Source organism: Cygnus olor, chromosome 1 (assembly GCF_009769625.2).
Source record: "Cygnus olor isolate bCygOlo1 chromosome 1, bCygOlo1.pri.v2, whole genome shotgun sequence".
NCBI lineage: Eukaryota > Metazoa > Chordata > Aves > Anseriformes > Anatidae > Cygnus > Cygnus olor.
The window spans coordinates 119,834,410-119,847,771 of record NC_049169.1 but is presented as its reverse complement, the minus strand read 5'-3'; the positions used below and the strand labels follow the sequence as shown (position 1 = coordinate 119,847,771).

At 44.7% G+C, this 13,362-nt stretch overlaps 1 protein-coding gene across 1 annotated transcript in view; it reads left to right on the top strand.

Annotated features, from left to right (window-relative positions):
• The first annotated feature begins 763 nt into the window (after positions 1-763).
• LANCL3 (LanC like 3) overlaps positions 764-13,362 on the top strand; it is a 35,725-nt gene continuing 23,126 nt past the window's right edge. The window contains exon 1 of the mRNA XM_040530813.1: positions 764-1,336. Within this exon, the coding sequence (XP_040386747.1) occupies positions 800-1,336 (537 nt within the window). The 5' untranslated portion in view covers positions 764-799. The remainder of the gene's footprint in view (positions 1,337-13,362) is intronic.

The following is a 13,362-nucleotide window of genomic DNA, read 5'->3' as shown; positions in this document are numbered from 1 at the left end:
TCCAAAGCCTACCGCAGGCAATGGGTTTCTTTGAGCTAAACCACATTATTTGTCCTGCTATTGTGTACTGTGAAATGGAAGAAGAAAGGCGTTATGTGCAAAGGAGCTATGGAGCCACAGCTCTAGGAAAATATTTTGGCGTCCAGAGGACAGCGGTTTTGGTCTTGCTAAAAGCCGTGCCAGCACTGGCTGGAGCCTCTGGCAAGATGCTTTTTCCAGCATCCATGGGGAGGCCCTGAATCACTGAGGGTGCATCTACCAGAGGAAGTGCCAGGGTCTGCCAGCTGACCAGCAGTCAAGGATTTTTGATGATAAATTCACTTCTGCTGCACCAGTTCACGTACCCAGGGGAAGATGTGACAACTGTGCATTTGCCTCACACAGGAGTCGTTCTTAGCGCCCGCCTCAAGCTTTTTCTTTGTTGGTGGTGGTTTTGTTTGTTTGTGTTAACCAGGAATCCATCCAGTGCCCTGGACCCGTTCCTCACAAGCTCTGCTTGGCTCACGCATGACAGAAAGGAGCCAAAGCCTCCCTTGTGCCAGCCTGTCAGGGACACCCCCAGCCTTCCCCTCTTCCCGGGGGGGTCCCCCCACCCCTCAGCGGCCACCCCCTCAGCCCGGGGACCGCTCCAGGGCTCCCCGAGGGGGCCGCGGGCAGGGTCTGCGGTCGATGCCTCCTCACCGCCCCTCACGGCGGCCGCGTCCCGCCCGCCCCGGCGGCCCCTCGCCGCCTCCCTCGCTCCTCCCTGCCGCGCCGCCGCCTCCCCGCCCGCCGCCCTCCCGCCGCGCAGAGCCGGGGCATGGCGAGCCAGCGCTGCTTCGCCAACCGCTTCGATGACTACCAGGGGGCGGCGGCGGCGGCGGGGCCGGACGCGGAGGCGGCCGTGCCTCTGGTGACGGCCACCATCGAGCGGATCCTGCGGGAGCTGCCGCCCCTCGGGAGCTGCCAGGGCGGGCTGTACGGCGGGGTGGCCGGCGTGGCCTACATGCTGTACCACGTCGCGCAGTGCCCGCTCTTCGCCCCGTCGCGGGACGCCTACCTGCGGGCGGCCCGGCGCGTCGTGGACGCCTGCCTGCGCTGCCAGGAGCGGGGCGGCGGCGAGGCCGACACCCGGGCCGCCTTCCTGCTGGGCGGTGCCGGCGTGTATGCGGTGGCCGCGCTGGTTTACCGAGCCCTGGGGCTGCCCGACTTCGCCCGGCCGCTGGGCAAGTTCCGGGAGCTGAGCGAGGTGTGCGCCCCGCTCTCCTTCCTCGAGTGCGGCTCCGACGAGCTCTTCGTCGGCCGCGCCGGGTACCTGTGCGCCGCCCTGGTGCTGAAGCAGCGGCTGGGCATGGAGGTAAGGGCCCGGGGAATGAGCATTGGCATCAACGGCACCGGGTCTGGAATAATCATCAACAGCACCGGGTCCGGTGTCTGCTGGGGTGGTGGCTAGCGCGGTGTCTGAGCGGCATTCGTTAGGTTTGGGGTCCTGTCCCCGTGTCAGGTCCGATCTGTGCTCCCTCTGTTAATCCCCGGTTTGCTTCTGGCTCTTCTTCCTCCCGGGAGAGCGAGCCGCTGTTAGGAGTAAATACATGCTGCAAGGAGAAGCAGTGCCTGCCTCATCCAGTGCCGGTCATGGCAGTTGGAGTCCGAGGAAATCCATTTAATGGAGGACCGAGGAGGCTCCGGCGTATCCAGAGGAGGCATGAAGCATGCTAAGCCAGTTGAATTTTTTGATTACCTTGAACAGAAATCATTTCAGCACTGAGCAATTAACATAGCATGCCAACAGGATTCTGTCTGAAGTACCATAAACATAGAAATTGTTATGTTATTCATAAACATAACATGTCCAAGCTTTTCATTCCGACAGCATTTCCGATGAGAGGAAAGTTTTGTAGATGCGGCAGGACCAGTCTGAGGGGATGATGGTTCCTCACAGAGGTCTAGGCCACCTCTGTAGTTCAACTTGCGCTAGGGGAGTGTGTCCCGGTACCTATGTCTGTGTTTCTGGGGGGACTGTGATATACCAGCTCTATGAGATCGCACCCTGGACCCCACTGCTTAATTTACTTCCCCACTGCTTCGTTTATTTCCCCCTTCTGTTTGTTTTGCACCCCTGAGAGCAATCGCTGAACAGTCCTTGCACTTGGGAGAGCAGGTGCAACCTCCTGATGTGTTCTGACAGGCAATGCAAAGAAGGGGAAAGCTCTCCCTCTTTGCTTGCTTGCTGAAAAATTATACTTTGCAGCTGGAAAGAGTTAAACTTCCCCACAGGTGAGCACAGGTGTGCACATATTGTGGAATCCCTTTGGCAGGTGAGTTAAGGACAATCATAGAGGCTCTCTTTTGCCATGGTTGCATTAAGATGTAGTCTGTGTCCCCTTGCAGATGTTTTAATCGGTAAGTTAGATGTCCTTCCGTAGTATTATTTATTCTGTCACCACACTGTAATTTCAAATGTGCAGTGAAAGAAATAAATGAAAATATTTAAACTGGTAAGTGTTAATAAAACAATTTCATTTTTTACTTTAATAAAAATTAAAACTTTTAAAATATTGTGCACCTTAAGTGAGCAAGATGATAATGATCTGTAGCCTGTGTGCTCATGCTTTAGCAAAATTTGTGTCCACTGATAAAAGTTCCCTTCCTAATACAAGGTTATTTTAATTAGTGCATGGCCAAACCAGATCCTGCATCTTTTAACGAATGAGGAGAGGGATGCCCAGAGAGAGTGCATGCATTTTTTTTTACCCAAGGTCAAACAGAAGGCCAGGTACATCCTAGAATAGAAGCGATGCCTTGTGATTCTAACTGCTGGAAAATGCTACCTCCTGTAATTTGATTGTGCACAGTCTCACATGGCTCATTGCAGCATGTTTTCTTGTGGCCCACGTTCTTCTTCTGATGCTGCTGCGCAAACATTTCCAGCACAAAGTGAAATCCATTCACATTGAAATTTGGCCACTGCTGCCCATATGGGTATTTATTCCTCTGAATAAGTCAAATTGTAACCTACATATGAAAAATCAATTGCCCTTGAAGTAAGGCTTTTTGAGGAAATTTTACAATTACTGTTGTGGGTTTGGTGTTTGTCTTTTCCGGGCAGGGCAGGAAGGGGACTGCTTTATTTCAGTAAATACTAATTTAGCTCAGCTGCTGTGCCCTGATGTTTTGGTCCTTGCTAAACAGTCTCAGCGTTTTAAGGCTTCACATATTCTTAAGAAAGTTAAGACTGTCCTGAAAGATGCTGTCAGTTGAATAACATTGCCCTCCTGTGAAGAAGGCATTTGGATTCTGCTGGTTTTCAGACTTCTAGGCTAATACAGCATTTTTCCCCAATGAATTAATTGTGAGTTTTTGCACGAGTAAGGATTACTCAGGCAAGAATTAAGAGGATCTGACCTTCTTGATGCAGAAGACACTGTGTGTTAGGAAGGATGGTTGTTTTCATCCTTTCTTTAATCTCTATTATGTTGTAATCAGTACTTCGCAGAGAGAGAGGTGAAATGTTGTTCTTGCAGAAACAACATATCATTTGTACAAGCTAGGTATAGATAAGGTGCATGTACTTGAGCAGTCCTTAGCCCCTGTGTTTTCACTGTTAAGGGGAAATTTTGTTTCTGCTTTGTCTTCTTTAGGTACCTCTTTTTCTGATGTTTCTAGTGTTGCTTCGTTATGTATGCTTGGGGAAATCCATCAGTTCTGCTTTTAATTCTGCTCACTCAGTCTGTGCTTGCAAACAGCAGTAAGAGACCATTAAAATAGTGGTCTTGGCCCCCTGTTCAGACGGTATCTTATCCTCTTCTCGTGGTTTCTCAGCGACGTTTCTGTCCCATTTCATGGCCGATGGAGCATGGTGTGCCTCGGCAGTTGCAGTGCCTCCGGCAGTGTCACTATCGGATGACGGGGGAAAAGGCACAGAAGTTCAAGCGGCTTCTTGCATCACCATCTGCTAGGATGTTACGGCCTTTTAGCGCAGCTCGGGTTTTCTTTCAGTAACTGGCTGAACCGATGGGCCTGACTGACTTCCACTAGCCGTGTTGCAGTTATGTATGACTGAGGAGGCAAAACTGCGTCACTGCCTGATGGTGTGGTTTCAGTCGAGGAGCAGGACATTGCGGGCATCGGAAGAGGTTACCCACCACCTGTGGGTAACCTTCCTATCTGTAGCAGAGAGGTGCCTCGGGTTCTTTTTCAGACAAACGAGATGCCATGACGTGCAGTGCCTGGGCACTGACAGGTCCAGCAAGTGTATTTCTGGGGGAGAATGAAAATTATTTTCTTTCAACCCCTCAGATGTCTCTGGATGACATTACTCGTTCCTCAGCCTCTTCCTTCTACCTAGCATTTCAACGCTATTGTAGGTTACTTCTCTCCACCTTTTTGTTCTATTTTTTTTCCATCTCTTAGAAAAAGATACAGAAATTATCAGAGGAAGGAGCTTCCTGAATCCTGCCTAGAACATGTTCCTTTAAGACTTTTTAAAGTGTAATGTGAGATTATTCATGCTGAACATAGTGTTTATGAAAGACACTTGATGGATTGGTCTTACAAAGGGAGATCTGCAAAATACCCACTGAAGAGGTGCACCCCCAGGTTCAAGGTTCCCATGTTGGGCTTTTTTTCTGACCCATGCCTGAAATGGAAGGGTTGTCCTCTGAGGTGAGATTTCATTCCCTTTCTATACCCTTTAAAGTCATCTGTGGAAGAATTTGCCCGTTTATCTGAAATGGGGTGTTTGTAATGTTAAACACTGTGGTGCTAGCTGGATCTCTACTGATTTCATTATTTCATTTTACACAGGCCACTACACAGCCAGGATGTCAGTTTTTGCCACAGAGGATTTAAATGAGGTACCAGTAAAGATTTAAAAAAAAAAAGCTTTTGATCCTAGCCAGCTTCTTGAAAATGTACATTTTTCTGTCCATGCTTTCCTAAGCCACACCAGACATTTTGCATTAATTTGCTTAAATTGGTGAATTTCAACTGGGAGTTGAAAATGGGAGTTTTCTAAAGTAAAAAGTGAAACAAAGGGAATTATTTAAACCTGGATTTGTTTAGAAAGCATTCTGAAATGGTTTGGGTCTGCGTTTCAGAACCATTCCGTTTCTCTTCAGCAAGGCAACATGAATCTTTATTTCAAGCGGCCTTCAAATTCAGAGATCGGGATGCCTTAATAATGGCCACCAGAATTCAGCTCAACGTGGTGGAAGATGAATATCCAATTGTAGAGATAAAGCAGAAAATTTAGGTTATAAAATGTTGAATTTCAAGCACGTTGTTTAACTGCCAGTAAATAGTGCTGTAGTAAAGAGGTTTTGGTGGGGATCCTGCCAAGGCTGGAGATTTGATTGATGCAGGTTTGACAGTGCACATACATTTTATGTTCTGTTGCAGAAATACGGATTTCAAAAGCTTATGGCTAAAGTGTGGTAGTAATCTGCCATTGTCTGCTAAAAATAATTTTATACAAAGGCAGTGTCAGATATCTCTGCACTTTTTTGTGCTGTTGGAAAATTGTTTCCCAATGTAGCATCATCTTTTTTTTGCTGAAAAAGCAACCTAAGCTTTAATACTGACATTACAATATTTGTGTTTAATAAAGAAAAACATATCCAGAGGAGTTTCTTATATCCAAAAATAGATCCTTACTTTCCCATCTTCCTTCAAACTCCTTTAAATTTCAAAGTTTACAAAGCTTAAATTTCAAAGTTAACTTCTAAGCCTTGATAGTTCAGTCGTCATGCTCGTCATCGCCATGGAGTAGTTTCAGGTCACCCCTTGGAGTCTGTCAGCACCTCTCCTTGGCCTGTGGGAAGCGGAGGTATTGAGTGCACGGTGTCTTTGCCCTCTGCAGAGCTGCCTCTGATGTGCTCCTCGCGTGAGTAATGGGGTCTGAGGAGTGAAATAAAGCAATCAGAAAGAGGGCGTTTTTATAGAAAAGGTGCTGTGTCCATTCTGCTGAGTACACGCAGTGGCTGAATTTCCCGAAGCACCCAGAGCCACCTGAGCATTTCAATCAGCAAACCAGGGCCAGCAGAGGCACAGGGCTTGGGGTGGAAGCTGGTGGTCTTCGAAGTGTGTGGTATGGTCGGTGTGGTGGCAGTCTTCAAGAAGTTTCTCATGCTCGCTGTGTGATATTTTTCAAAATTTTATGTTGTATTTTATACCTATGTCATATATACTATTATAATTGTGTTTCCACAGATAGCTATATTTGACATTTACGTTTTTCTCCATGACAGAGGCTAATAGTGATTTTTTGGCTTTCTTCTGACAAAGGACCAAGAGCCACAGTTGACTGTCAGAGTGAGGCATCAGGCAGCACTGAATGACACAGCAGAAGGAGTGTGTGTGTGGAACATGTGTGGGGGGGGGAGTATGGGAAGGCAGAGAAACAGTGGAGGCACGGGGAAAAACAATGACATTTCACAGAAACTGAATGGAGAGGAGAAAAAAGAGTCAATTAAAAATATTAAAAAACAAAGGAAATAAAATACTAGCAAAATGTAAAAACAGAAGTCTGAAGAGGAGTAGAATTCAAAGATGAATGGGGAAAAAAACCGCAAGAAATAGCTTAGGCCCTGGAGCAGGGGAGATTTAAATCTGAAAGTAAAAAAAAAAACAAACAACAGTTTATCTGGTAAACTGTTGTGGTTTTGATGGATAATGTACTCAATTTAGAAGACAAACAAACAACAGAAGAGTATGGACAGGGAGAAAACGGGTTACAGAGGGGGTTGAGGACTAAACACTACAGTTGGTTGAGGGAACATACTTTTTTTGTCTGCGTGGTTTTTGCTTGTCACTCTTCTGTTACTGCATTCTCTTTGCATAAGCACACACACAGAAATAGCTATCATCTAATTCAGCACTTGCAAATTCAGAACACAACATTATGTCTTATTCCCTAATTTCTTTCTGTAACATATAACTGAGGTAACTACCTGATGCCTGGAAGCAAATACGAACATGTTCATGGATATTCCTGTGTTTGCTTCTAACACTGAAATTCTCCTACTACGTGCACACAGTACCATAAATTACTGTGTAACCTGAACAGTAATTCTGTTAGGAAACCTTATTTACCAGACTAAAGAAGTAGAAAAGTGAAAGACTGAGCTTCTAGTGACAGAAGAAAGAAGCTCGAGGCTAACACTTACCGATGAAAAAGTATCATCCTCTGCACTTTACAGCACTGAAATTAAGGGATAAAATTAAGCCTTGCGTTTCTTGATAGTCATTTAATACACGTTGTTAAAACATTAGGCTTGTGTATAAATCACAGCACAGCTGTGCACCACAACTAGCAGGGCTCAGGTGTAGAAACCATCCCTTTCTCTCCTTCCTTCTTTAAGTCGATAGACCCTCTTCTCTCTGTTAATTAATTTCTCTCTGTTAATTCAGCTGGACAGTCTTAAAATGGACCCAGCACCCTATTGACAGCCTATGTAAAGATTGCAGAGCAGGTGTCGTGTGGTTGTGGATGCTCAGCCAGTACCCTCAGCCTTGCCTCCAACCAGCAGAGGAGCTCTGTAGAAAGGAGCTGGAGGCAATTAAAACGTCTGAGTCCCATGGGCCTGCTCTGCTTCTGCAGGAGCATCCTAGCACAGCATCATGTAAGGCGTTTGTTAAAAACTGGGGTCTTGTCAGCTAAGTTCAGTATCCCCTCGCCCCTTTTTTTAACCAAAATTCAATATATGCAGTCAGGTCACCATTTTTGCTCAGGCATTATGTCAAGATGCCTCTGTCTTGTGTCTGTCGTGCAGTTCTTTCACTATTGACAAGAATGAGATTAAGCACTGTGTGATGTTGCGTAACCTCGTGTCCACTCCGTTATGGCAGAGCTCGGTTAAATACAGTCAAAACCAATTATTACTTATCTACATTGTAGGATTATTTTCAAGTGATAGTGAGCTGCTTAATTTTTTTCAAGGAGTAGGAAGGCAAAATAATTGAAATAGCTATTTCATTCCAGGCAAACATGATCAGAAGTATCTTAATAGCAGTCCAAGCTGTTGCTGAGTCATTTCGTGTTTCTCAGATCGGTGTATTTTGATGTGTGAGAGCAGAAACATAAATCTATTTTTGCCACAGTTTGGCATTCCTGAATTCCTCGTTTTAAAGGCTTAATATCTCTCGTTGAAGACCAGTGTATCACGAGTGAGACGGAATGGATGTCAGCATTGAATGACCCAGGAAAAAAGAATTGTGCCAGATAAAGACACCTTCTGGCTGCCCAAGGCATTTGGTTATTTTGTGTGGCTAATTCTTTTCTTCACAGAATACTTCTGTCCTCTCACTGGTGCAATGTTTTTTTATTTCATGGGGAATAATAAATTGTTAGTAATGTAATTGAGGATGGTGAGTTCGGAGCATACTCGTCCAATTCAGATTTCGGTATCAGGGAAGTGGAAGCTGCTCTTCCTGACGTGTGTGGGCCTGGGGCTAGCAGCAGCACAAGACAATCGTTTAAGCAGCTCTCCACTGATGATGAGTCAGTGCTTAACTTAGTGGAATGTGGTGGGTATTGCGAATTCTGTACTGGCAATTTTACATAATTTGTCTGCTCAATCCTGACAGTGATAACACAGAACCAAAGAACTGGTGGGGACCTTGAGGGGTGGCTTAGGCTGTCGCCTGGCCCCCAGGCAGGTTTACCTGTGCCTGTGTCATTTCTGACAGCCTCTCTCCAACCTGTTCCAAATACCTGATAGTGGTGGAGGTTCTGCAGTCTGCCCTGGCTGTCAGAGGCACTATTTGGTTACCTTGCTTATTGGAAAGTCTAGCCTAATGCTTAATCTAAGTCTTGCTGTAAATCAAGCCTGATATTCCTTGTCCTCTCCATTGAGAAATACTAAGAAAGGTTTATTCTGCTCCTCTTTACTGCAGCCCTTCATGTATTTCAAGAGCATTTCAATTTCTGACCTTAATCTTTTCTTCTCTAAACAAACTATCCTGTTCCTCCTAATCTTCCCACGTGCATCATGTTTTCTACACCTCTAGTCATTCCCATGTGCTCCGCCAGACTCCCTCCAGCCTTTCCTGAAAAGTGCCAGAAGCTGGACACGTAGTTCTGGCACAGCTCTTTCTAACCGAGCAGAGATTTAACTTTGTGTTTCTTCCAGGTCGTGTTTCTATTTATGCAGCTCAGTAAGGTGTTTGCATCTCACACCAGCATGACACTGACTCACATCCATCTCATGACCTGCTATAATCCAGCAGACTTTTAATAGGTCGCTGCTACGTGGATGGGTATTCATTAGGACCTCTGAATAAGCGATGCAGGTAGGGGTCGTGTAAAGTCAGGGAATCACCGAAACACTGAAGTTGTGCTGTAATAAGCAAAATGAGAAGCTTCTTCAACTGGAGGGGGTTTGTTTCATTAATATCAAATAGATAATCTACTTTCCTTCATTCTCTGAACAAAAATGGGAATGTGTTGCTCAATGTTGTAACACTAGAAGTACCAATATAGTTCAGGGGACATCCAGGCAGTGATGGGGTTTCCTTCTGGAAGTATGGTTTTGACAATATATTTGGGAGGCCCATATTAAGTCATTATTTAGTCCACATTAGAAATCAAGGAATAAATGAAATATGAAGAAATGTCTGGAGTTTAAACTTACTCTGCTCTTGTGATTTCCTTTTGTTGCTAGTGTAGATATAAAGCTCCATATCATCTTGCATCTTTTGTCTTCAATGAGGGCTGTTTTGTGTATTCTTGGATTGACCAGCAGCATGAGTCGATGGAAATCTATCCTTTTATTTGGATAAAAGTTTCTTGTAGCTTCATTCAGCATCACCAAAGCTGTTTTGGCTCACCAGAAATGTGTTCTAACAAAAGCAGAGATTGTCTTGTAGTAAAATAATACTATAGTCGGGTTGGAAGCATCACCCTTGCTGCAGATGTTCATAGTATTGAAGCTTGCCACTTTCTCTAGGTTCTTCATTCCTTTGGAAGGCTCACTTTGGATCTCTAGGTATTCCTATTTGCCAGCTGCGAAAAGGCTAATGTTACACTTCATTATTTTAGTTTTCTCTGGCTAAACCAGAGATAGGTTAGTCAAAATTACATTTATAATAGCAGTGGTCCCCAAGATACACATTTCACGTGTACCTGTTTAAATCTGATCAGAAATAAGATAGTCAAATATGAACCCGGTGAAAATTCTTTGCACTAGAACAGCAAAACAAACTTCTTCAGACCCTTTAAGTAAATATTGATTTGTTTGTTCTCGGTCTTGCAGAGCTGAATCAGTCATGAGCGTGCTTATGCCAGGCTGCTGTTCTCATACATAGATGTTTTTGATAATGCCAGCAAAAATGTCTGGGAATAATGCTTATGTACTTGTACAAATCCAGAAGACAAAACGTAGAGTCATAGTAGGAATGCATTCATATTTTGATTTTGTTCTCTAAGAACTACAGAACCGTTAGCTTATTTTGGTAAACAAATATTGTGAGGTAAATGTTAACAAAAAACAACGCAGGTAAGACGATTCAACTCAGAGTTGAATCTGAAGATCTCCGGAGGAGTAAAATCCCCACAACTGGCTGAACAGCGTAATGACATGCATTTAGTTACATTTGGATTTGGCTCAAAGGCATGGCCAAGACTGGAAGGTGCCTATGAAGATGTTCTGGTCCAACCCCATGCTCAGAGCAGGTTGCTTAGGGCTGTGTCCAGCTGGATTTTGAAGATCTCCAGAGATGGGAGACCCCACAGCCTCTCTGGGCAACCTGTTCCTGTGTTTGACCACCCTCACAGCAGAAAAGCTTTCTCTTATATTTTGGCAGAACTTTCTGCCACTGAGTGCCACTGAGAAAAGCCTGGCTCTGCCTTCCCTACTGCCTCCTCTCAGGTGTTTACACCCATTGATAAGATCTCCCTTGAGCCTCTCTAGGCTAAACAGTCCCTGAGTTAGTATGTGGACAGCACCCGTGGAAGGCCAGAAAAATTCAATGTTAAATATAAATTGCAGTCACTCCTGCTCCCTTTGCCTCTTTCCCCACTACCCGGTTCTCAGCGCTATTGCACCTCCTCAGACTTCCTCTATGGACTTCGATGGGCAAAGCCTTGCAGTTTCTTCAGTCATGTCCAATCCCCTGCAGCTGTCAGCGGGGAAGATCCTGCGTGAAGTCCAAAAAGGTCAAAAAGAGCCATTCATCACCCCAAGTGCCACACAGCCTTCAATACCAGTTGCATCCCTCCTTGTCAATCTCAGCTGTATCAAGGAAAGGCAAACTCTTCTGCCAGCAGCTAAGTATTAAGGTTGACAAAATTATTATCGGTTCTTCCAGGTAATTGAGCAGAAATAGCTGGCCAGGCCGTCCTCTCTCATGTCATACAGTTACTCTATAAAGCTGCAGAGAATAATCATGTAAAACGGCAAATCTAGTGGCAGAGAAGCGTGGCACTGAGTGCTCCCAGGGCAGCAGTCACACAATGTAGCCTGTGGCATGAGGTAACAGTGACTCCCGTTAGTTAATTATACGGTGCTTTGAGACCTTCAAATGCAAGGTAACAGCTAAGTGCAGGGAATGCTTGTTAATTATTGTTGGCGGTGGGATGGTTTGCCTTGTGGCTGCTGTTCCTCATCCTCTTTTCCAGGTGAAGTTTGAACCACGTCCACGTCTTCTGGCACAGCAGAGTCGTACTCCCAGAGTGTGCAGTACATACAGTCACAACGGAGAAGAAGTTGCACAAAGGGAAAATTGGTGGCATTTCCTAATTTTATTACAGTATCAAATGGCAATCTTTTAACAAGGAGTAAAGTGCAGATGGTGATCTCATTACTTCCCAACTTAGTTATGTTTTTGAAGAGCATGGTATTCCACACTTCCTCAGAGTAATCCCATGACCCTCACTCTGCCCTTCAAGCGTAGCAGTATTGAATTAGAAGTGGTTGGCTGTATCTGATGTATGGCCTGAATTGCATTTGGATTGTGGGTATATTGCAAGGCAATGCCACTGGAAGCTCTTAGGCCACTGTCTTTTGTTTCAGAACTGTCTTGTTGATGTGCCCAGGAAAATCTGGGAGCCAGCACAGAGATCACCAGGACTTTTACTACCTCAGTCAGCTCCTGCAGTCTGAGAGCAGGGCAAAATTCAGATGAGTCAGAGGACTTTATCACCTTCATCTGGTTTTCCTCCATTACATTGGCAGCATTCTTCTTGTAGTTTCAGCTAATACTTCTACTCAGCGGCTTACTGGCATGGCACAAATTGCAGATCATCACAGAAAGTAAAAGTGGCGTGAGGCCAGTGTGGAGCTCTCTAGAATTACCTTTGCTTGAAAGCGGTGCTGATGCTTCTTTGAAGCGATCCATTTATGCTTCAATTAGCCTGTGAATTATCCTATTGTGTGGTTTAACTCATTTAACTAATTTTGCAGGTAGCAGTGTTGTTCCTCAACAGCAAATATTTAGACATACTTCTAGATGTCGCATGCCTCATAAATATCTACATAACAGGACTATGCATGTAAAGCAGCATGACTCAGAAGAATAAAGAGGTCTTGTGAGACAAACAAGATCTCTTGTTGTAAATAACAGAATTATGAAATTAGTGGCTGATGAAAGAGCAGTAGCCAATACCCTGTTTGCATTTGAATAAAGGTTTTGATACAGTGTCAAATATAATCTTCCTTGAAAACTTAATGTATGCTGACTTGGATGGGGACGTTGAAAATGTGGAGTTGGCTGAAAGACCACAAGCAAAGCTAATCATAAATGCTAATAAAAGGCTGATCTAGGAACCAGCCTTACGTATTATCTTCATTAATGATCCAGAAGAGGCAGCTTACTGGATAAGAATTGCTTTGGCTTCTAAACTGAGAGAAGTGCCAAATACTGTATGCAGGAAGAGGGAAGGTATGAAAACAGTTCAAGAGATTTAAAAAATGAGCTAAAAGAAGGTTTATTTTTAGCAGTACAAGTGCATGTATCTGGGGAGAATTATCTGTAATACTTATCCTCTCGGCTAGGAAGAAACTGAGATTCAAGTAAGCTGAACATGACAGGGCTTGAGTTGCTCGTGTACTCAGTTGAAGTGGTTGTGTTGGCATACTGTCTGCACGTCTGTCGCATCACCGCTTGTATGTCTGGATGCAACTGGGTAGCACTTTAATGTAAATCAGTATCACATTTCTTTGTATTTATTCTGTGTGGGAATGAGCAACTAATATAAGTGAAAAGTCATAACCAGTCCTAACAGAGGTGAACACAGTATGGCATCAGGGCGGCCAGTGAAATTTTGGACTGCCCACGCAGGTGTACCACCCAACAGGGACATTATGAATTTGCTCCTTGTGATTCTTCGGGTCTTCCCATTGCCTAAAACCCGCTCTGGATGCTAAGACCCAAAAGTTTTGTAGT